The sequence below is a fragment of the Equus przewalskii genome, chromosome X (assembly GCF_037783145.1).
Source record: "Equus przewalskii isolate Varuska chromosome X, EquPr2, whole genome shotgun sequence".
Lineage (NCBI taxonomy): Eukaryota > Metazoa > Chordata > Mammalia > Perissodactyla > Equidae > Equus > Equus przewalskii.
In genome coordinates, this window is record NC_091863.1 from 68,590,142 (window position 1) to 68,613,514 (window position 23,373).

General features: G+C 39.9%; 1 protein-coding gene across 1 annotated transcript in view; it reads left to right on the forward strand.

Annotated features, from left to right (window-relative positions):
• Positions 1–1,215: 1,215 nt before the first annotated feature.
• LOC103541562 (polyadenylate-binding protein 1-like) overlaps positions 1,216–23,373 on the forward strand; it is a 61,450-nt gene continuing 39,292 nt past the window's right edge. Inside the window, 2 exon segments of the mRNA XM_070603363.1 lie at positions 1,216–1,241; positions 1,867–1,979. Of these exon segments, the coding sequence (XP_070459464.1) occupies positions 1,216–1,241; positions 1,867–1,979 (139 nt within the window).

Sequence of the window (23,373 nt, forward strand, 5' to 3'; positions counted from 1 at the left end):
TCCAACTTAAGATGTGACATAAATGCTGAAATAGATATCAAACGAACAAGGTGTTCAACTGCACTAACCCACTCTCTAACACAATTATACCCTACTCAAAAAATCAATTCAAACATGTAAAAGTCCTTCACCTCTGAGCACCCACCATTCTGGCTCTTCCTTACTATGATAGTGGAAGGAAGTGAATTCCAGTTTGGACATGAAGCTGATTTCAATTTTTGGCTTTTAGCCCAGAGAGAAAAGTTAGGTTTCTTCCTACATAGCTAAGTGCTATTGCTGGCTTTAAAGACAGAGGTTAAAGGAACCATGAGCCAAGGGATGCTGATGGCCTCGAGAAGCTGGGAATGGCCCTTGGTTGACAGCCAGCAAGGAAAGGAAGACCTCAGTGCTACAAATGCAAGGAACTAAATTATATCAACAACTTGAATGAGCAATAAAATGGACTGTCCCCTAGAACCTCCAGAAAGGAAAACAGCCCTGCCAATACCTTGATTTTAACCCGGTAGATCTAAGTCAGACTTCTGACCTACAGAACTGTGAAATAATAAATGGGTGTAACATAAGCCACCAAATTTGTGATAATGTGTTATGACAGCAATGGAAAACCAATAGTCACTGTTGCTCTAATGGCTAGTCATTAGTCCAAATCTGTTTATGGCACAGGAATGCTCATCACATGACAGTGTTCAGTAGAAGTTTCCCAGGCTCCCTCTTTTTTATCCCAATAGCTATAAACTATCTCCACTCTGCCAAATTAACCAAGGCTCTTAGAGTCTTTCTCAAGTATTAGCAAAGACTCCACTGACAGAGAGAAAATCAGAATAAATGGCTAAACAGGGAAGAGCAGGACTCTATACTACTGTAGTTACACAGAAGCTCTACAACCAGTTGTCTATCACTGCATATCAATCTTAAATTGAAAACTTTAAAATTCTATCATATGAAATTCCTCTGGGGAAAAAATAATTTAGTCAAAAAATGCAATAAAAAGAAGCTTTGAATGGACACTAAAATAGAGCTCAGTTTACCTGTTCAATAGTAATGTCAGTCACTTCACTTTAAGAGGTAAAGTTTTTGTTCAAGCCATTAAATTATCTCCAAATATATACCACACAACACAATATGAAAGTTCGCAACTAAGTTGGCTTCACATTGTAGTCTATTTTAAATAAGTGAGAAACTTGTTTGAGAGTTTGGTTAAAATCATTAGAGTACATGGAGTTGACATCTGTCGAAAAAAGGTAAGTGCATTTTTATTAAGGAAATGACATTCAGTCACAGTAAATGGTAACTGTCAAGCAAGCAAACGTAAGAAATTGGTTAAGGAACAAATATAGATATTGTTTAGTTCTATCTCAACAGTTTTAATCTTTCTAACTCACAGGGAAAGAGATTTAAGTCAATGACAAGAGCAGTGAAAACCATTTCAGGGGGAAAAACAGATTTTCATAGTCTTCATGCAAAGCTAAAGTTTTCATCCTAGATTTTTGTTTTTCTAGCTTCCACTTGTCACTTATTTGGTAAATAGATATTTTCATGAAAATATGAAATGGAATGAAGAAATTTCTCACCGGGAATATTCCTAGCCATCCTTCATTTGAACAGGGGTCATTTTAATATAACCTATGTTTCCAAGACCATACCGAGCCAGAGGTACAAATAATAGAATTTACCAACACAACAATGACATCGACAAAAAAATAAATACTTCTCTGCTGCCCCTTCTTACCCTGTCCTTCTCCTCCCTCCATGAGTGCTCTAGCTCATTAGCCAAAGAAAGCTGGGGCACCATGGAGAGTGTCTCACATGTGATGCATCCTCCTGCTTTGCTTGTGGCCTTCATCATTTTTCTTCTTTCCTGGTCAGGCTCCCTCTGAAGATACCTGGAGTCACTGACGATAAAAATAAAGGGGTGGTTTTGACGCAGATGCCCAATGAAGGCATGTTTGCTGTTGCTCCGTACTATGGAGCAGGGCCAAGTTGGACAAGAACGGGGCCATAGGGAAGGGATCACAGGAGCTGCCAAAGAGCTGGCTCTAATCTAAGCTTCCCCCTAATGCTTCTCCAACTTTTCCATCAGAACACCCCGAAGGACATAAAAAAAGAATGTAAATATTCTTTGAAGTCTTAGGGTTTTATCAATGTATAAAAATTTTACACTTTATTCCATTATAAATCTTTGCTTCTTTTAATATAAACTAATGTTTTCAACTACTCACAATCAAGTGAATTTGATGACCTGGGAAGACAGGAGAAATATGAGAATACAAAAAGGGATAAAAATCATTTTCTTTTTTAGGTTTCTAAATTGTCCAACTAAGCTCCAAGGTTGAGGGGGGATGGGGCTAACCAAAAGAATTCCTTTTGCCATATTTTTTCTTTTTAGGTACCATAATGATACAGGAAGGATCTAACGGAGATGAAACTACATTGCTTGGTTACAACCTGCAATGAGTTTAGCCAAGCATGTTATAGGGGACAGAGACTTCCACAAGACCACACTCGCTTCTTCAAGTTCAGGGGGTTCTCAAAACCACCTTTACGTTCAATAATCACTGAAAGTTGTTATTCTCATAAGTTGTTCCAGGGAAAGGCTATGGGTTAAAATTAGCCAAATGAAGAGACACACAGGGCAGGGTCCAGAAGGAGTTCAAACGAGGAGCTTCCAGGTGTCCTCTCTCAATTGAGTTATGGAAAGCATTACCTACTCCTGGTCAATATGTGGCAATATGCACAGAGTATTCCCCACCAGGGAAGCTCACCTAAGCCTTTGATGTCCAATTTTTATTGGGGCTTGATTGCATACTGCCCAATAGCTGATCTTTATTCTCAAGCCCCTCCAGAGGTTGGGCTAATATCTTTAGTCATCAGTTCTTCTGGAGGTTCAACCTGAAACTGTGCGACCCAAAGCCTCTCTCATAAGTCACAATGATAAACTCTCTGGGGGCCACAGGCCACAGGTGAACAAAGATATTCCTATTATGCAGGACACTTCAGGAGCCTGGAGATCACCTCCCAGCAGCCGAGGGCAAAGCGAGATCATTTTTTGGGTAAGGTTCATTCTTCATACTAGATAAACTATGGCTAAAATCATATTTCTCAAATATAACCATACAACAAAAGCCCTCTAAATCATACATGTTCAGCCCTCCAATGTCAATGATGCAAACGGCTCCAATTTCCTTTTTATAGAATCTCTAAAAGGTAGTTAAAGAAAACCCTAGAACCCAAAAGAATGCATAAAATCAAACTTATACTAGAGATTTTCAAAATACTATTCAGTACAAGCCATAAAATCAGATCTTCATTATTTACTGAAAATCCTAATATGCACGGTGGCATTTCTATTTTGAAGAGTTTCTCAGGTAGTGTCCTCAACTTGTTCCTTTCTAGTACTTGAAAACTGTAAATTATTCATGAGAGGACAGACCCAAAGCAAATGAGAACAGAAACAGGAAAACAATGATAATAAGCCACCTTGTTCACAGAAATTCAGACAACAGTGTAGCAGAAGGAGGGTGGCTTTGGGGATCATCATTTGATTCTGGCTGCATCACTGTTGTCTAAAGGTCTGTGTGAATGTGAAGCTGAGATAATGCCCCTGTGATTTAGGTGTTTTCCTCCTTAACTGTACTTTTTTCTTCATGAATAAGCCTTGGATTATACAGGCTTATTAAAATAAAATGCAAAGACTTATAATGATATTCTTGCTTTCTTTTATTCCTCCCTGTTCAAGTCTTTTAAATATTTACATACTCAGAAAAATTAGGAAAACAGCGAAGTGATCTGCTCCATAGATAACCGCTGGGCTTTACTTATTTATTATGCTAATTAGGTAGTTTTGTTTGAGGAGACTGGTGACAGTTATTTAGGCAGGGGTTCTACATCAAGTGAGGCCTAAAGGAAGTAGTTAACAGAATCCAAACAGCCATGTGGAAAGGGCTTCCCGACAGGAGCTGTGACCTTTAGTCTAGGGCGACAAGGACCTGGCAGGAACAACTAGAGGAATAAATATTCTTCCTGTTCTCTGGATAGCCTACTGTGCCTCCCACTGACTGAACCCAACTAGAAACAAGACTGCAAGGCACCTGGTTGATGTTGTCCAAACAGACGAGCCTCATGCGCCATAGAACAAGGGAGAGAAAAGTACAGAGTGAAGCCAGAAGGGCAAATGCACTGGTCTGAGAACTAAGCCCTGGGACACTCCAACGCTTAGAAGTCAAGAAAACTAGGATGGACAAGCAAAGGAGACTGAGAAGGAATAGCTAATGGGTAGCAAGAAAACCAAGAGAGTGTGACATCCTACAGCCAAATAAAGGTGTTTTGAACAGAAGAGAAGTAAAATTTTTAACTGTATCACATGTGGATGGGTCAAAAATCCAGGGAATGAAAATTGACCGCTGGATTTGGTAATGTAGATGACACTAGGAACTTTGAAAAGTGTGTGGAAATAAATTAAGACCTTCCAAATGAGAAGAAACAGAGGATATTTAGTCAGAGCTTTCAATAGCAAGGGAATCAGCCACCACCACCTGCATTTGGCAGGTAGTCTGGCGGATAGTTAAAAGCTTGAAGAAGAGTTGGAAAGCTTTATAGTGAAAAAAAGGAGGGGCTTCAGTATTGCCTTGATTGGAGGTTGTGCGCATGGGAAAGCTGGAGATGGGCTACAAGGGGGACATCCTATGTGATTGGCTTGAGGCTCATATTTGGCTTTCTGTGGTTGGTCTGAGTTGGAAGGGAGTCAGAAATTAGGGAAGCTGCCAGTCACAGACCAAGTCCTGACCCTTTTGGGCCTATTGCTACAAAGGCTGTAGTTTGGCTTCCTAGACGGATTGCCACAGAGATTATGGGTCAGAGTTCTGTTGTCATCTATGATGTGTCCACTGTCTATTTGTAGAGTCTATCTCTCAGGAGTTTCAGTGGACTAGTGGGAGCAAAAGAGTGATTTGACTGGTGTACCTACCAGTGAGGGTACAGTCAGGAAACAGAAATTATTCTAAGTATTTGAAACTGAGGGAATTAATCTAGAGGATTGATGATAGGTGAGCTGAGAAAACTAACAGGAGACAGTAAAGCAACCCAGAGATTAGCAACTGGAGGTAGCTATTCCCACCCCTAGAGTTGAAAGAGTAGTAGAAGACGGTGGTGTTGCCAGAGCCCAGAAACCAGTGTAGTCCAGCAGGGACTAAAACCCCTACAGAAGCCACCTAGGGGGCCAAAGTAGGTGCTGTATGGTGGGACCTGGAGCCATGGGGGAGACACAGCAGACACTGGAGAGGCTGCCTGAGAAAGGGAAAAGTGGAGGGAAATTTATGGCTTCTCCTTTCTTCTCACCCTTTATTCTCCTGCTAATGTCTCTCATTGGCCAACTCCAGCAAGAAGCAAGCTGCCAGGGAGCCTGCGAAATGCAGCTTACAGGTGTCAGCCCCCTTGTAGTTTATATCAGAATGGGTGAAGGGTGGAAAAACAAGAGTGCAAACACGCATATGACTGACCTAACTGTGTTCAAGGGAGAATGGGGTGCTTCTGGAAATGAAGAATTGGTTTACTAGGATTAATCCTTCTACTGTGAACAATTAAAACTGTTAGATGAGGGGTCGGCCTGGTGGCATAGTGGTTGAGTTCATGCACTCTGCTTGGGCAGCCTAGGGCTCATGGGGTTCGGATCCTGGGCGCAGACCTACACACTGCTCATCAAGCCATGCTGTGGCAGGATCCCACAGGCAAAATGGAGGAAGACTGGCACAGATGTTGGCTCAGGGACAATCTTCCTCAAACAAAAAGAGGAAGACTGGTGAGGATTGGCAACAGATGTTAGCTTAGGGCCAATCTTCCTCACCAAAAAGAAAAAAAAAGCTAGAAGAAATTTTTTTTCAAAAAAATATTTAAAGTGAAGTGCTATCAACAGAGAAGGAGACTGCCAGATCTGCCAGATCTGGGGGCGAGCTGGAATGTGGAGATAAGAGCAGAGCACAAGCAAAACAAAGGTGCTATTGCTCTGAGGGAATCTGTCAAAACAGGAAAATGTACAAGGCCTTCAGGGCAAGGTGAACAGGAGTCAAAGCTCAAAGCCATCAAGAGCTTGCTGAAGGACATCTGGGCTGCTTCCAGTTTTTTATTATAAACAAATGGTTGTACGACTCTATAAATATACTAAAAACCATTGACTTGTACAATTTAAATAGGTGAACTTTATGGTAGGTAAATTATATCTCATAAAGCTATTCGAAAAATAGCAAGAGTAAGAGAAAGACATTTCTGATGAAAAACAGAACATTTGCCACTAGTAGATCCTCAGGAAAGGATATTCCAAAGCAAGCATTCCAAAGCAGGACAGTGATCCCAGCTGGAAAGTCCATGAAATAAAATGGTATATATGTAGGTAAATGTTAACAGATACTGACTCTATAAAACAATGACATCAATAACAAGGATGCCTTTTGAAGTAAAAAAAATTAAACAAGATAGAATTAAAATTCATGACAAAAGAAAGAGAATGGACAGAGGATGGTGACGAATCCAGAGATCAGCAACAGTTGGCTTTTCTTACTATCAACAGGGCTGCAAGCGCAAGAGAAGGACATAGTGTTGCCAGAGCCCAAGGAGCATCAAACTTAGGAGAAGCTACTCACTGAGAGTTGTCACCACTAGGAGACAGTGCTTCTGCCAAAACCTAAGCGTTGAAGCAGGGAGGGTATAGGATAGAAAGAACAATAAATCTTTCTCCATCTGTATTCCAAGCTCTTGCTTATGTCTCCTACTGGCCAAACACAAAGGAACAGGAACATCAAAAGACACACTAAAGAGAATGAAAAGGCAAGCCAGAGTAGAAAAAGAAAAACTCCAACAGGTTTAATCTGCAAAGAACGAATACCCTGAATATATAAAGAACTCTGAAAGATCAGTAGGAAAAAGGCAGACAATCCAATAGAAAAAACTGGACAAATGACTTGATTAAGCACTTCACTGAAGAAAAAATCCATAATAGAAATTATTTACAAATGAAAAGGTGCTCAATTTTTTGTCATCTTTGAATAACAGAGTATAATTCCATTCATTTAAATTTCTAAAAATACTGCTCAAACTAAACAATGGCATATTGTTTAGTGATGCATAGGTAAGTGATAAGGCACTAAAAAGAAACATGGAAATGATTATGGGACAAGATTGTGGATAGTTCACCATAGTAACAAGAGGGAAGGTAGAGTACACTGAAACAGTAGCAGGGAAGTCCACAGGTGTGGTAGTGAGAAACAGACTCTAGAGCCAAAGTGCATGGTATAAACAACAGCTGTTTGACCTTGGGAAAATTCTGTGATTTCTCTGTGCCTCTTAGCTCCTCATCTGTAAAACAGGGCAAATAACAGTAGTTATGTAACAGAAAGCACCCAGAAAATGCTGAGCCCATAGGAAGCACTCAATAAATGGTAGTTATTATAATTATTATTGATTTTTAGGCTTCTTGCTTATTCAATATTTATAAAGCACCTACTATGTGCCAGAAACTCTGCAACGAGTTTACACTATATCAGAGGAGGTGGGTCATCTAACAATAATTTTATTGAAAGCTTATTACGTGACGCTGTATTCTAAATGCTTTAGAAAAATGAAATGGACTGAAGCTGAATGTACAGTTCGGTATAATGACCAAGTCATTAATTTTTCAGTTAACAGAAGTGAACAAATGTAGTTATGTTATTTTTATTTGTTTTAAGACTGCCACTATCTCATCAATTATTAATAGTTCTCTAGACTTGGCCAGAATCCAAGATCTTACAATATTCTGTCTTTATAATTAAATATCACATCCCCACGTATTCATCCAATATTTATTAACATTCATTAAATGTAAAGTCCTGGGGTTGACACAAAGATGTAAGTCAGTCCTTCTCAAAAATGACCTCAGCCCAATGGAATACAGACATTTAAGAAACAGACAAGGAGCCGGCCCCGTGGCGGAGTGGTTAAGTTCTCGCACTCCGCTTTGGCAGCCCAGGGCTTCAATGGTTCAGATCCTGGCGGCGGACATGGCACCATTCCTCAGGCCATGCTGAAGTGGCGTCCCACGTGCCACAACTAGAAGGACCCACAACTAAAATTCACAACTATGTACTCAGGGGATTGGGGGAGAAAAAAGCAGAAAGAAAAAAAAAAAGAAGATTGGCAACCGTTGTTAGCTCAGGTGCCAATCTTTAAAAAAAAAAAAGACAATACAATCTAATGTGGCAAATGTGTGAAGAGAGGTTAGAATAGGTTACTACAGGAGCATTTAGGAGGAAAGAGTGATTATTCAGTACCCTAAGAGGTCAGGCAAAAGCTTTCTGGAAAATGTGACATATAAACTAAATTTTAGGAGATGAGTAGAAGGCAAACAAATGAAAATAATGAGGTGGAGCACAAGGATATTAAGGGCATTATGAGAATCATGTGGAAAGATCACGTGAAGCAGCATGGAATGTTCTAGAATTTCAAGTGATATGGAAAGACTGGATTGGGTTAGGGTGCAGTGGTTGCGTGGTGAGCAGTGAAGCTGGGGAGGTAAGATGAGGCCAGATTAAGAAAATTCTTGTATACTAAACTAAGAAGTTTGGCTTTTATTTCAAAGATGATGAGGAACCACTGAAAGACTTTCAACACAAAAGTGAATTGTCTTCCTAGCCAACCTTTAACCCTTTGGATCTGATGTCCCGTTTATGCCCAATCTAAGCCCCTGCTCTTACTAAACAAGGATGGAACCTGCATCTGGCTTATTTAAGAAGAAATTGGCCCTGACTGGTATGCTACATTATGGCTCACATACTTAGCTCTTTCTCAAACTCACATCCATTGCTGCTAGAGGGCCAAGCTGTGAGCAGTCAGCAAGCAGAATGGGCAAGAAGCCACATAGCGAGTCTTGGGGAGTATCACTGTGCCTAAAACAGGGGAGGGAGGACTAGAAGAGGATCCACTCTGCTTTTTACTGTGGTGGAAAGGGAAGATAAATATTTTTACCTCATTTCTCCTCCAGGTATATCTAGCAAGTACTGGCTTGCCCCAATATCTCCTCTTGCCTCTGAGACTAAATTTGAGTAAGGCCAAAGAATCTACAGGAAAGGAGATGCCTGGATTGACTGCCCCTCCCATCACTCCTCAGCCTTTTGGCTAAGATCAAGCGTGGACTGACTTCCCCAGACCTCAGGAACAAGTGAAACTGGCCTTGCGCTTGGAAATGTTCTCACTCACCTTCCAAATCCTGAAGCCCAAGGGAGGCATCTGTGACAATAGGATGTTTTCAGCTCTTTAGAAACACTCTTCCCCACCCTGTGCCTGCCAATAAAAACTGAGTCTACATCTTCAACTCTCAAACATATTTCGAAGACTTAATTACATAAGAAAGAAGGGGATTGCCTCTAAAGTGAAAAAAAACGCTGAACTGGAAGGAGTGAGGATATTTTCCTGTGGTAATGAATCAAGAATTATAAAGAACTCCAAAAGATGAGAATTCCACGAGGCTGAATCAAAGGAGTATAGAAGCCAAAGGGCTATGTTTGTAACTTGCATGGACGGTATTACATTTGTCTTTCTATCTGAAGTGAGCAAATATGTGTGCGTGCTATAGGAGTGAGGAGTAAGTGAGAAGGAAATGAAGGAGATAGAGAAACATCTCTCTCTAGAATTCAACTTAATCAGAGAGAATAAAGTTATTATTAGATTACCTGTATAAATACTGTAAAAGGAATCCAAAAGCCTAGTTCTTCAACAATTAGGAAGGGAATCAGAACCTGATTCAAGCAACCAGATAAAAAAGGACATATTAAGAAGAAAAAGGAAACAAAGCCTGTGCTCTTAGACACACAGAGTTAAATACAGAGCTGCTCACAGACAGGCTATTTCCAAACCTTCTAGGGAACAGCAGCATCCTTTGATATATAGACAACTGTGAAGAGACTGGAAGGGATTCAAAATAAAAAGTTAAGCGGACAGAATCTAGGAACTTGACATAAGAGGATGGAGAGAAATAAAAGAAACGAAGAAGGAAACCACCACCCTGAACATTATTGTGACAACAAAAATCGAGCAGTGATTTGAAAGTGAGATTTTATAAGTCTGAATTTGCTTCAGATGATTTTTCGTGATTTATTTTGCTCCTCATCCATTACATCACCAACATTTAAGCATTTTTGTAAAATTAAATGAAAAAATATGTGCCAGTAACAGTGATCATTAACAAAAAAATCTATGAACACATTTGTTTAAGGTTTTTCTTCCACAAATTATTTCTTAAATGAAGTATTTTCAGACTCATAATTATCTGCCATTTTTTCTCTGCCTTCTGCTTTGGATATAGAACAAAATTGTTTCCTTCTGTGGATTAATGCAGATCAATCGAATTTGAATCAGATAAGACCTCTGCTCGACGGAAAAATATTTAGATAATATTGTTTCAATAAGGCAGCGTGAAGGATGCTTTGTGGAGAAGAGGACAGATATTAAAGTCTATTCCAAACTAGAAACCATCCCTCTGGGACTATTTCAATGAAGAGGTAAATTCCAGAGATAAGAGCACTGTAGCTTCTTCACCTCTCAACAATTAGCTCTGATTCCTTTTAGGGAGGAATCAACCTTTTTGAATCACACTTCCTGAATGTGTGTAACAGGCTAGAGAACTCTCTCTGTCTCTGTATCTCCCCTTCCCCTGAGAGTTCTTTACAAACTTCCTCTGGTGGCCTCTAAGTTTACACTCATTCAAGTTGTGATCATTTGCCTGAAGGTGTTGAAACTGAAGTTGCAGGGTGAGGATCAAAGAAGACTGACCAAGTACACCAGGCACTGTCATTTATTTGCTAAAATAAAATCTGATTTGCAACACAAGTGGAGTAGTAGTGACAGAATCTGCCCATCTTATGCTACCCTGGTGGCAGAGTTTTGAGGATGACATCCCTGGGATAACAAATTCGGACAACTTACTATTATGTAACCAGGGCAGGAAGCAGTGGTCATGAGGGAACCTGGGAATGTGGAGTAACTTTCTTCCCCTTATCATTTACTACTCTTTACTACTATGTGTAGACCAGGGTATGTGCTCGAAGGGGACAGGCAGCAAGACACTATCATTTTCAAGCTTTGAAGCAGGTACCCTAAAATCCTTTCCCTATATCTTCTCATTCAGTGGATCCTGTCTATATTCTCTATGTTCAGTCGGAGATAATTGTAAAGGCCACCAATGACTCTGGATCACCTTTAAGTAACAATATTAATATGAACACAACGTTAAGATGCACACTATTAATGTGTTTTATTAATGTTGGCATTTTCATATCATACTTCTGTATACACAGAAGCATATTATGGTACCAATATGTGTCTCAACATCATGCTTATCTTATCCATATATTATAAATAAAAACATCTGTCATTTCCTGCTTCTCCAGTCCCACTGTTGCCAGTTCTGAAGGCATTCAACTTGCTGCTTCTTCCTTGCCCAGTTCCTGAGGCATCACCGACCTCCTCTCTAAAACCAACTTGAATAGTGTTAACCAATTATCAATTCCTTAGTTTAGGTAGCAAATTAAACTCCATTTCCTTTTTGGGAGCTAATTTCTTGTCCTGAATTCAAGTCAGCTTGGCTTTTATGTGCCTGAAGGCCTTGCTTTTAGTTCTTATCAGCCCTCTCACTCAGAAGCTTGATTGTTTCATGTACCCTGAGTAACTGGCTAGAGAGGTGGTTTTAAATCCATCCACAGATTCTTTGGTATCCCTCCCTTTAAGAGGTGGAGCCTAATTCCCTTTCCCTGAGCAGCAGACTTAGTGACTTGCTGCTGATGAATAGCAGAAAAGACGTGTGTGACTTCAGAGACTAAGCCATAAAAGGCACTGTGACTTCCTCCTCTCCCTTGGATCACTCAATCTGGGCTAAGCCAGCTGCTATGTCATGAGAAGAGGTCCATGTGGGAAAGAACTGAGTCCTCTAACAACCATATGAGTGAGCCATTTTAGAAGTTGATTCTCTTGCCCTAGTCAATCTTCAAATGACTGCAGGCCAGGTTGAATCTTGAATAAAACCTCATAACAGACTCCTAGCCAGAACCACCCAGTTCAGCCACTCCTGGACTTCTAACTGACAGAAGGGTGTGACATAAGAAATCTTTGTTGTATTAAGCTGCTAGGTACTGGGTTATTTGTTATACAGCAATAGATAACTAATACAACTGGATTCTGTTCCAAACAAGATGGATAACGCAGAACCAAAACACTGACACTTATCTGACTACAAGGATTGCTACTTCCTGTTATTCCACCCTATTCATCAGATGGGATTTCTTTAGATATCAATTCTGACTTCATCAAGTTCAAAAATTCCAGACCTTTGGCACTGATTTGGAACACTGGCTACTCACAGGTGGCGGAGATTTATTATTCCATCTAATCCTAGCCCATTTATACCTAGGCGTATTTCTTTTTCCCCCTCATGCCTTGAATTCAAGTTAATATGGGTCATGAGACCATTTATTTTGTTTATATCGTCATTCTGCAGCAAACACTAATGATAACATTATATTTCAATCACTATGCTAATCACCAAGGATATAAAACTAAGGGTCAATCTCTGCCTTATAGTTCACAGATTGTTAGAACTCTCTGTTCCCATTTCCCTTTCCTCCTTTAGTAATAGAACTGCATCTTTGGTCTGGGAATATGACGCCTCAATAGTAACTATATTCCCCAGCCTCCCTCTAGGTTACCGTGTGCCAGGTGACTAAGCTCCTTCTAATGAGACATGAGAGGAAGTAACTTTGACACTTTGGTACTATGTCGCTCCAGAGGGAATATGTGCCCTTCACTTCCTTACCCTCTTCTTGCTGGCTAGAATGCATAAATGGTAGAAGGATTTGGATTAGCCATTTTAGAATATAAGGTGGAAGCCTTGGGTGGAGGATGGTGACAAAGATTCTCTCCTTGACCAAACTCTACTCAGGTTCCTCTGAGCTCTTTTTCAACAAGGCCTCAACTTTTAGACTTCCATGTTCAGCTCTGCATTGTCCAATTTTAGCCAAGAATCATAGGTCAAATTTAGCCAGAATACCCTATCTTCAATATCTTGATCACTCTAAATATCTAATTGGGTTCCCCATCCTCCTGGTGATGTTGATGGCCCTGGCCTGCCTTCAGCAAGAATCCTATTAGGTCAGTTTAGCCAGATTCCCCCTTCCCCTGATGTTTCCTCCTACTCATTTTCCACCCACTGACTGCATCCTGCTCCTTGGCTACAGATTTCCACTTGCCCATGCTGTATTCAGAATTGAGCCCAATCTTTCTCCCTCACTCCAAGTCCCCATTGTTGTAGTCCCTCTATCTATTGTCACAGCCACCACTTGAATAAATTCTTCCTGTCTTTAACAGGTTTCATGACTAATTTTTTTTTAATGGCAAAGCAACAAGTTAGAAGGAATAGAGCCACTATATCATTTCTGGACTGCTATGCTTAGACTGGTACAGGACAAGAAGATAAACTTGTCTTATTTACGCTAAATAATAAATGCATACTCGGATGAGATTGACATGCAAACAAGTAATTTTAGCACAATATTCTATACAGAGGTAAGCATAAAGTCTTATGAGAGCACAGTAGAGGGAGCAAATGACTTTGCTTGCTGGAGTTGGGATCAAGCACCAAGGAGCCTCCTAGGGTGATAGGGCTGACCTCTCAGTTTGTCCTGAGCTTGTTGAACTTGACTACTCCAGCATTCAAGTGACATAGACCACCACTTCCAACGTTTTCATCATCTCAATCCATGCCCTCCTATTCCTTGACTTCTTTTTATAAAACAGCTGATGATTTTTGAAGAAATACCTCATTCTCTTTAAACCTTGCATATGTAAGAAATTATTGGAAAATTTAAACAATAGACACAATCAAATTTCTACCACCCATGCAACATCAATACAAAGTATATTCATGTGATTAACTTCTTTAATACAGCATCAAAATCCTTATGGTATTTCTTGGAGGTTCAGGTGAGCAAAGTGGGTGAAGGTATTTCTAAACGGTCAGGGTAAAAAGTCGGCTTATGTTGTTAATATTACTACTCTGAGTTTATGGGGGAATTATCAGTCAACATGTTGACCTTTTTTTCCAGGTGATATTGCTATGTAATGGAGTAAAATTCACACAAAATACCATGTTTAGCTTTAAACTCACTAACATTTTTGTGTGTAGAAAATATCTAATTGTCAAACTACATGCAGAAATCTTACTGAAAAAAAATACTTTAGAGGTTGAAGTCCTCATGTTCTCTCTTGTCTTTTTATTTTTTTCTACAGATTGGACAGGATCCAGATTTATGCTAACGTGTCAGTGAGTAATAAGTCTTCATACATTGTTAACTTCGCTAAAGATTTTAACAGAAAAGTACCTCTACTTGACCAAACAGATAAACTGTATAAACCTACTCATTATTATGCTACTTGTAACTTTTCACAAACCTAAGTCAACTAGAATTTACTGAAAAATCTATTATATATGTGATACTGTGCAGGGACAAAAGTTTAAAATTTTCTTGGGGAAAAATTCTTACACAGAAAACAGGAGAACAGAGGCCAGCCCAGTGGCATAGTGGTTGAGTTCGCGTGTTCCACTTTGGTGGTCCAGGGTTCACAGGTTCGGATCCCGGGCACAGACATACACACTGCTCATCAAGCCACACTGTGGTGACATCCCCCATAAAACAGAGGAAGATTAGCACAGCTATTAGCTGAGCAACAATCTTCCTCAAGCAAAAAGAGGAAGACAGGCAACAGATGCTAGCACAGGGTCAATCTTCCTCACTAAAAAAAAAAACAAACAAACAAATGAAAAAAACAGAGGAAAACGTAAAACAAATGTAATCAAGTGCTAAATACTGTGGAACTGGTAACAAATGCATTAGGAATTTAAACAAAGAGAGGTCACTATATTTGGAGTGATTAAGTAAAACTTCATGGAGAAGTCTGAATTTAAGGATGGGTAAATTGGAAGAGGTAAGGAAAGCTTTTATTAGGCCTTAAAATTATCTCAATAGCATATTTCTATATAATCTGTTATACATATGTGTGTGTATATATATTATATATACTCAATTGTGTATGTATATATATGTGTTACATATACTCCAATTATATATATATACACAGATTAATATATATGTTATATATAATTTATCTCAGTGCAAACAAAAAATTCCAGTTGCATAGCTAGATGTTTTAACCATGTATACCGTAAAAAATTGCACTAGGGCCTCCAATCATTTCTTCCCCCTTTCCTATCAGAGGACTGCACATCCTCACGCACTGTCTTGTGACGTGCAGCACCCTCTGTGGGAGGAGTATACTTCCTCATCCTATTGCGCTTAACCACAGGACTTGTTCTGGCCAAAAGAATGTGAGCAAATGTGAGGTGTACTACATCTGAGAAGCTTGAAGAGCTACTGAGAATTCTGACTATCCTTTCCCTCTGCCTTGAGAACAACATGTCATAAATACAGACTGTTTCTTCAGCCTCAGACCTGAATGAAAAGTCATGAGAAGTAGAGCCACAGCAAACCCACACATGACACATAAAGTCAGCCTGATGTAAACATTTGGTTTACATCACGGAGATCTGGAGATTATTACCACAACAAAATTAACACATATACCAAAATACGTCTTGTTGCTTCCAAATGAATACAAGATTTTTTTTAAACCAAAGGCATGTAGAAAAGAGCAGAGAAGTCATTCTCAAGAAAGTGCTACAGAGCAATCATAGAAGCACTGAGGTGCTGAGATTGCTGTTGTTCTTATTCCGGGCAGTCAGGAACTCCTCTATATGAGCAATACCTCAACTGCTAATTGAAGTACTCTGGGCGCAGAAGGACTTCTGCACAAACCCCTGCACTAAGAGACATGGCCAAACTTTACAGTGGCTTCTAGCAGCCTCAGGCTCTGTTCCTGGAATGACCCAACCACCTTGTGAGTTCCCGTCTGCAAAAGCTAAAGGTAGTCAAAAGAATTTGTTCTAGTCTACACCTAACAATTGATCTCAGACCTCCCGTTTCTTAGGGCATTTAGGAGAAGGGCTTACAATTATGAATCCTTCCTTTGCCCCTGGAGACGTATATGTTATCTTCTACAAATACAACTCTGGAGTGTCTTTCTTAAGGATCTGAAAGCCATTCCTTTCAAATATAATCATCAGGAAGGATAGGGCCTTCCTCTCCTAGTAGCTGTGGGAGGATAGAACCCTAACAGGTAATTGCCAGGCAGTAGGCACAGCTAGCCTAATCCATTTACGTTGAGCAATCCTTTACAATTTTTCACTTCCCTGATGCCCTGGCTCCTCTGGTCCTTATTCTCCCTTTAAAGCACCCAATCACCTTTGCACGAATAAGAATGGAGCTCAGCTCTTTCCTCTACTAACAGTAGTGAGAGAATAAAATCTGTTTTCACCACTTTAACTCATGGCTGGCTTTGTCTATCTTTTGACAAAGTACACTGGTATCTAGTTTTTAAATGACCATCTTACATTAAGGTATGCATCACAACATGGGTATTTTTATAGGATTCTACTTTCCATATAATAATAATAGTAGTAAGTAGCATTTACTATATTTACATTTACTGTAAAAGGTTGACACTTTACAATTATTCACTTTTTTCAGGATTTATTCATGTGTTAATGATGTGGAGGTCCTAAATCAGCAGATAAGAGATTCTCTTGACCTTCTCATGATTGCAAGATTGCCACTGCCACTACAAGCATGAAATCCTTACGCCAGCCTTCATAGCAGGGAAAGGAGGAGGAAGGTGCACAAAGGGAGATTTCTTCACATATTTGTCTTTTTTAACTAGGAATCAAGCAAAGTATTTTCCATAAAATTGGAAATAAGCTTTTCATATCACATTACCACCTCTAGGCCAGGAACTGGGTCCTCCTTCTTTGAAATCAGGGATCTTTGCCAATACCTGAACAAAACCATAATTTTTACTGGAAGAAAGGAGAAGAGCGAGCATGGCAGACTATACTTTTCACTCAAATTGCTCTCCTTTCCATCTTGAACTCATGTCTAATTCCTAGGGAAGGGTAAGTGTGCTACCTAAATAAGTAAACAGAAAAAAAAATGAATTCATATAGGAAGAAGCTGCAAATTGTGCACAGTATTTTTGCCAGCAGTTTTAACAGTAAAATCAAAGCACCAGTGCCGTCAATATTGGGCATTGTCAGACCCAGCAAGAAAGTCAACACATATCAAGAGCAGTGATGTGTGCCTTCAGTGGTCATCAGCAGTGTTGTTGCAATTTTTGGTGTTGGCAGCAACAGGAGATAGCCTCACAGCACTCCAGAACAAGAAAGAAGAAAAATGGCCAATGGTCAGGTCTGGTTCAAGGAATGCATGTAAGATACCCTCTGAAAACTCCCAGATCTATTTGAACAGGCATTTGAAGGAGCCTGGAGTTCTACAGAGCCAGGGGGGCAAAGCAACAACGTCTGTATTGAGACTGTTGCTGTGAACTATATTTACTCCCAGGCTAGTATGATCTGGGCTTGATTTTCTTGCTTCAATGCCTTCACCCTAGGAGTGCAGCTAAGGCTAAGATTTACAGTAATTCTTCAGATTATTTTCCTCCCTAGGGCTCACTCTGGTGTGTGCCTTTTGACATTTAGATAGTTTTGTACATGAGTTTCACCGTAAGTAACTAATAAATACAGGTCACTGAAAAAAAGAAACATTGAAATACGTATAATCTAAGTGAATTCAAGTTTTCTAAAGAAAGAGAAAAAGATGATTAAAAGTAATAGCCAAGAAATAAGCAATTTCCAGTACAAAAAGTTGAGAGCTAGGGGGCTTAAAAGTCCCAAAATAAGCAGCTGGAAAGTACACATCTGAAATTGTGAAAAATCAACAAAAACATTAGGTCTCATTTCGACACATACTACCTCCAGTTTTTTAGACAATAGCTTTCAAAAGTTTAAAAACATGTTTGAGAAGATTATGGGTAAAAAATATATATATTTGTAGCCCTGTTTTCTTCAGATAACATAATTCTGAACTCTGAACTTCAAATAATATAGACCTGTAACACAATCAAAATGAAGGATGCAAGGATTTCTCTTTTGGGCTAATATAGCCTATATCTCCTTCTTCAACAAAATGTTCCTGACCACACATCCTGACTCTAATTTGGTTTCTCTGTTCTATCGGGTTGTTAAAGCCAAAAAACAAACGAGTAAGAAAATTGATTTCATGAAGACTCTAGCAATAGAGAGAGCATTCCAGATCCAAAGATCAGAGTTTTTTTTGGCCTTAGACTTTTATAGAGACAAGTCGACAAGTTATAAGTGGGGTGATTTACGGTTGGAACTGTTTGGCAATCAAGCAGTTTTATTCAGTCACTAAACAGGAAATGATTATCTCTGACTAGCTAGTTTTAGGGAACAGTTCTAATTTCAGCTAATCATGCAGAAGACAAAGAATGAGGAGTTCAAGGGTTTGTGTCTGGCCTTGTTAGCAGGTTCAGGCAAGAACAGACAGATGTATTTGGCCTTGTCACAGGTAAACAAGGGGTCATCCATGAGTCTTTTGAGTCATGAGAAAGAATGGACAGCAAGTCTTCTCTAAGTCTTATGAGGAAGGGTGGTTGTCTGCAGTAAACAGTTTCCCAAAACACAAAGGGTGGAGGGATTGCTTGACCTTCATTGTTTTTCAGAAACACAGAGCTCAGGTAAAGTTCAATACTGTCAGTCCCTCCTTTGCATTAAGGTGAATGAGTATCATTTGCTGCTGAGCAACTCCGTGGCAATCATAAACCTCCTGAGTGGAGGGAAGCAGCGTCTTGAGGACTCTTTTCAAAATCAGTTAATAAATTTGTTGAGAGTTGGTAGCAAAGATCAATTGTTTCAGAGTCCTGGGAGATCAGGCATCTTAAAAGAGTGATGCCTGAAATATAAAAGGATGTTGTTCAGGAAAGAGTTAACATAGCAGGCCCGAGACTGATCCTCAGAAAGGCCTGCTTGCAAGGTTGGCCCTTGGCTGGCATCTGGGAACCTGAATGATAAACACTTTCCAACACTAAAATAAAACTTTCCCTAAATGAAAAGGGTGGCTCACAATGGCTAAACTTTTTGTATAGTTAAGGGGGTCTATACTATACCTGCTTTCTTTCTCGGAGTCTGGAATTTTGGTACTTAGTAGACAGAAGGTCCCCCATATGGCCAGCCACCAATAAGAACTTTGAGCACAGAGACTCTAATAAACTTCCTTGGTAGACAGTAATTCATGTATTTTGTAACATTTTGATACCAGGAGAATTATGCACACCCTTTGCGACTCCACTGGGAGAGCACTTTTGGAAACTTCACCTGGTTTTCTCTGGAACTTTTCCCATGCACGTTTTTCCTGTGCTGACTCTTCTTTGTACATTTTCACTATAATAAATCTTAGCTGTGAGTACTACATGACAAGTCCTGCAAGTCCATCTAACAAATCATCAAAACTAGGGGCAGACTTGGGGATCCCCAACAGAAATATTAATATAAAAGATTGTAGTAAAATAAAAACCCATTAGTTGAATCCTGAGGGTATCTACTCCAGCAAATTCCAAGAGGTGGGTGGATGGAAATCTTTCAACCATACATCACTGCTTGTTGAACTTCCTGAACCTAAGACGTCTATGCTCTTGGTGATGTTATCCACTGTCACGGTTACGTCTCATATAAGGACAAGCATGACCTGAGCATTTCACCAGATTTCATAAGTGGCCCAGGGAACAGCTCATCCAGAGAGAAATCTGGCCTGTGAATGATGTTTTGTCATGATGAATCTTTTGAGGTATATATCAGATTGTCAGACTGTATCTCAGAGTTTGTTCAGATACTGGGAGAAAAGGCCAGTTACGGAGAAACCTAACCTGAGTCCTGACAGGGATCTGAGTAGTCAAGATTTAGTTCTTGGGTAAGTCAGGCATGATGGAGAAAGATTGGAAATGTTAGTTCAGAAGGCTGTATCCAGATACTGAAAATAATATGGACTGAACTGTCCCCTCAAAATTCATAGGTTGAAGCTCCAACCCCTCAATGTGACTGTATTTGGAGAAAAGGCCTTTAGGGAGGTAATTAAGGTTAAATGGGTCCATAAGGATGGGACTCTAATCCAACAAGACTGGGGTCCTTATAAGAGGAAGAGACACCAAGAACGTATGCACACAGAGGGAAAGGCCATGTGAGGACACATAGAGAAGACAGCCATCTGTAAGTCAAGGAGAGGCCTAACCAGAGACCAACCCTGCCAGCAATTTGATCTTAAGAGTTCCAGCCTCTAGAACTGTGAGAAAATTATTTTGTTGTTTAAGCAGCCCAGTCTGTAGTATTGTTATGGCAGCATGGGCTGACTAATACAGAAGGAAAATAAAATAATTGGAAGTTTGGGTAATGGCTGTCAATTTATGCAGGATCTAGTTCAATTTATATGTAGGTACCCAAACTGAATTTTCCAGTGGGGGAGGAAGTCAATTAAATTTCAGCCAGGGGCTGGCCTAATGGTGCAGCGGTTAAGTGCGCACGTTCCGCTTCGGCGGCCCAGGGTTCGCTGGTTAGGATCCCGGGTGTGGACATGGCACTGCTTGGCAAGTCATGCTGTGGTAGGCATCCCACATATAAAGTAGAGGAAGACGGGCACGGATGTTAGCTCAGGGGCCAGACTTCCTCAGCAAAAAGAGGAGGATTGGCAGCAGTTAGCTCAGGGCTAATCTTCCTCAAAATAAATAAATAAATAAATTTCAGCCAGAGTTCCACCTCCAGAATGGCAGTGTGAAGAGCTCTGTGGACCTACTTCCTAGTGAAAAAAGTATAAGTGGTAAAAATTACTTTAAAAAACAACAATTTAAAGCCTCTGGAAATTGATCTAAGAGCTTACAGCAAATGAAATAACATTTCTTGAAGAGAATATGCTCAAACTCAGTAAAAACAGTAACGGCTGTGGGAATTTGAACTATAATCCACTCTCATCCTACTCTCTCCCAGCTCACTGTGATGTAAATTCCACTCCAGGAGGGTGCAGCTAAGAGCGCAGAACTCCTCTACCCCAAGCTACCAATTTGAAGGTTACAATATCTTCAAGGGAGGAGCAAGGTGCCAAGGTTTCTCACTTCCCTTGTGTTGATGATGCTAAAGTCCAGGCAAATGAAGTCAAAAGGTTGGGGCTTCATTGCTCCACCCAATCCCCACTCATAGCATGCAGGGTCTACTTCAAGTACGGCACACTGATAATACTGGGGCCCTGACTGCCCTCACCTCACGTCATTCATAAGGTGGAGATTCATACCAAGAGAGGCCAGCTGAGAAGTCCAGAGTTACCTCCCATACTCAAATCCATGCTCTGAAAGCATGTTCACATCCCAAATCCATAGCCATGGATCAGAGATTTTTCAGAGACAGGGAAAAGTCTTAAGAATGGAGAGCACAGAAGCTCTCCTAAAAGCAACTGACTTTTAGGGGAGAGGAGACTCAAGCCTAAGGTCACTCTCAGAATGGAAATTTTGGTGGTAAGCAGTCAAGAGGAGAACAGTAATATCATGGTAACAAGCTAAACGATAGGCCAGCTACTTTATGAAAGAACAGAGAAAAAAGAATAAGAATAATGAACAGAGCCTCAGAGAAATGTGGAAAACCATTAAGTAAATCAACATACACAAAATGTGAGTTCCAGGAGGGAACAAAAGGAGTAAAAAAATATGTTCAAAGAAATAATGACTGAAGGCTTCCAAAATTTGATGACAAACTTTAATCTATACATCCAAGAAGCTCAACAAAGTCCAAGCAGGATAAATACAAAAAGACTCACACTGAGATACATTCTCAAAAAGTAATATTGGATTGGTGATCAAGGTTAACATCAACAGTGATACGTCATGTTGATATCATGCACCCTTGAGATGACGTGATGAAATGCCGTTACTGTTTTTACTGAGTTTGAGCATATTCTCTTCAAGAAATGTTATTTCATTTGCTGTAAGCTCTTAGATCAATTTCCAGAGGCTTTAAATTGTTGTTTTTTAAAGTAATTTTTACCACTTATACTTTTTTCACTTCTGTGGTCTTCCTCCCTAGAACTTATAAGGCCAGTCATCATGAGGAAAATTATCATAGAAATCCTAATTGAAGGATATTCTAAAAATTACCTGATCAGCACTCCTCCAAATTGTCAAGATCAAACACAGGGAAAGTCTAAGGAACTGTCAAAAGTCAAGAGGAGTCTAAGGGGACATGACAACTAAATGTAATGTGGTATCCTGAGTGGGATCAAAGAACAAAAAAAAACAGCATTAGGTAAAAAGTATAAAAATCTGAAGAAAGTATGCACTTTAGTTAATAATGTATACAATATTGGCTAATCAATTGTTAGAAATATACAATTGCTAATGTTGGTTGTTAATTACAGGGAAACTGGGTACGGGTTTTAAGAGAACTCTCCGTACCATAGTTGCAATTTTTTTTTTTGTAAATTTAAAAGTGCTCAAAAAACTTTAAAAAGTATTTTAAAAAGTGAATTGGAGTTAGGGCTTATAATTCTGTACCCAATTCCAACATGTGGAAAATTTTCCCCACATCAAGCAATTCTTGGAGACCAGCTGGGCATCCGACATTCAACTCAATTCTGACACCATCCGCCTCGAGAAAGCATCAGAACCCACAGGTTAAGGGTTCAGTCCTACAAGACTGCCTCCCGACCCCTGCCACTTCAGAAGCCAATCACAAGTCCAGGTTGTCACCAGGGCTTCTGACTGACCAATTACAGATCAGAGGTTCCAACAACCCCTTCCTTGAGTTTAATTTGCTGGAGCAGCTCAGAAAAACATTTTACTTACCAGTTTACTGGTTTATTATAAGAGGATATAACTCAGAACAGCCAGATGGAAGAGATGCATAGGGCAAGCTATGAAGAAATGGCCAGGAGCTCCCACACCCTCTCCAAACACACCACTCTCCCTAAACCGCCATGTGCTCATGAACCTGGAAGCTCTCCGAACTCTGTCCTTTTGGTCTTTTATGGAGGTTTCATTACATTGGCATGTCAATTAAATTATTGACCTTTGGTGACTGAATTCAATCTCCAGCTCCGCTCCCCTTCCCAGAGGTCTTGGGTGAGGCTAAAAGTCCCAACCCTCTAATCACAAGGTTGGTTCCCCTGGCATCTAACCTTCATCTTCAGATGCTTTCCTAAATTCACTACATTAACATAACGAGAGACACCTTTATTGTTCTCATCACAGTTAATTCCCAGAGTTTAGGAGCTGTATCAGAAAAGGGGACTAAGATCAAATATGTATTTCCGATTATGAAACACCATCACACTCCATCCCCTGTTCCTCAAACAGGGATCC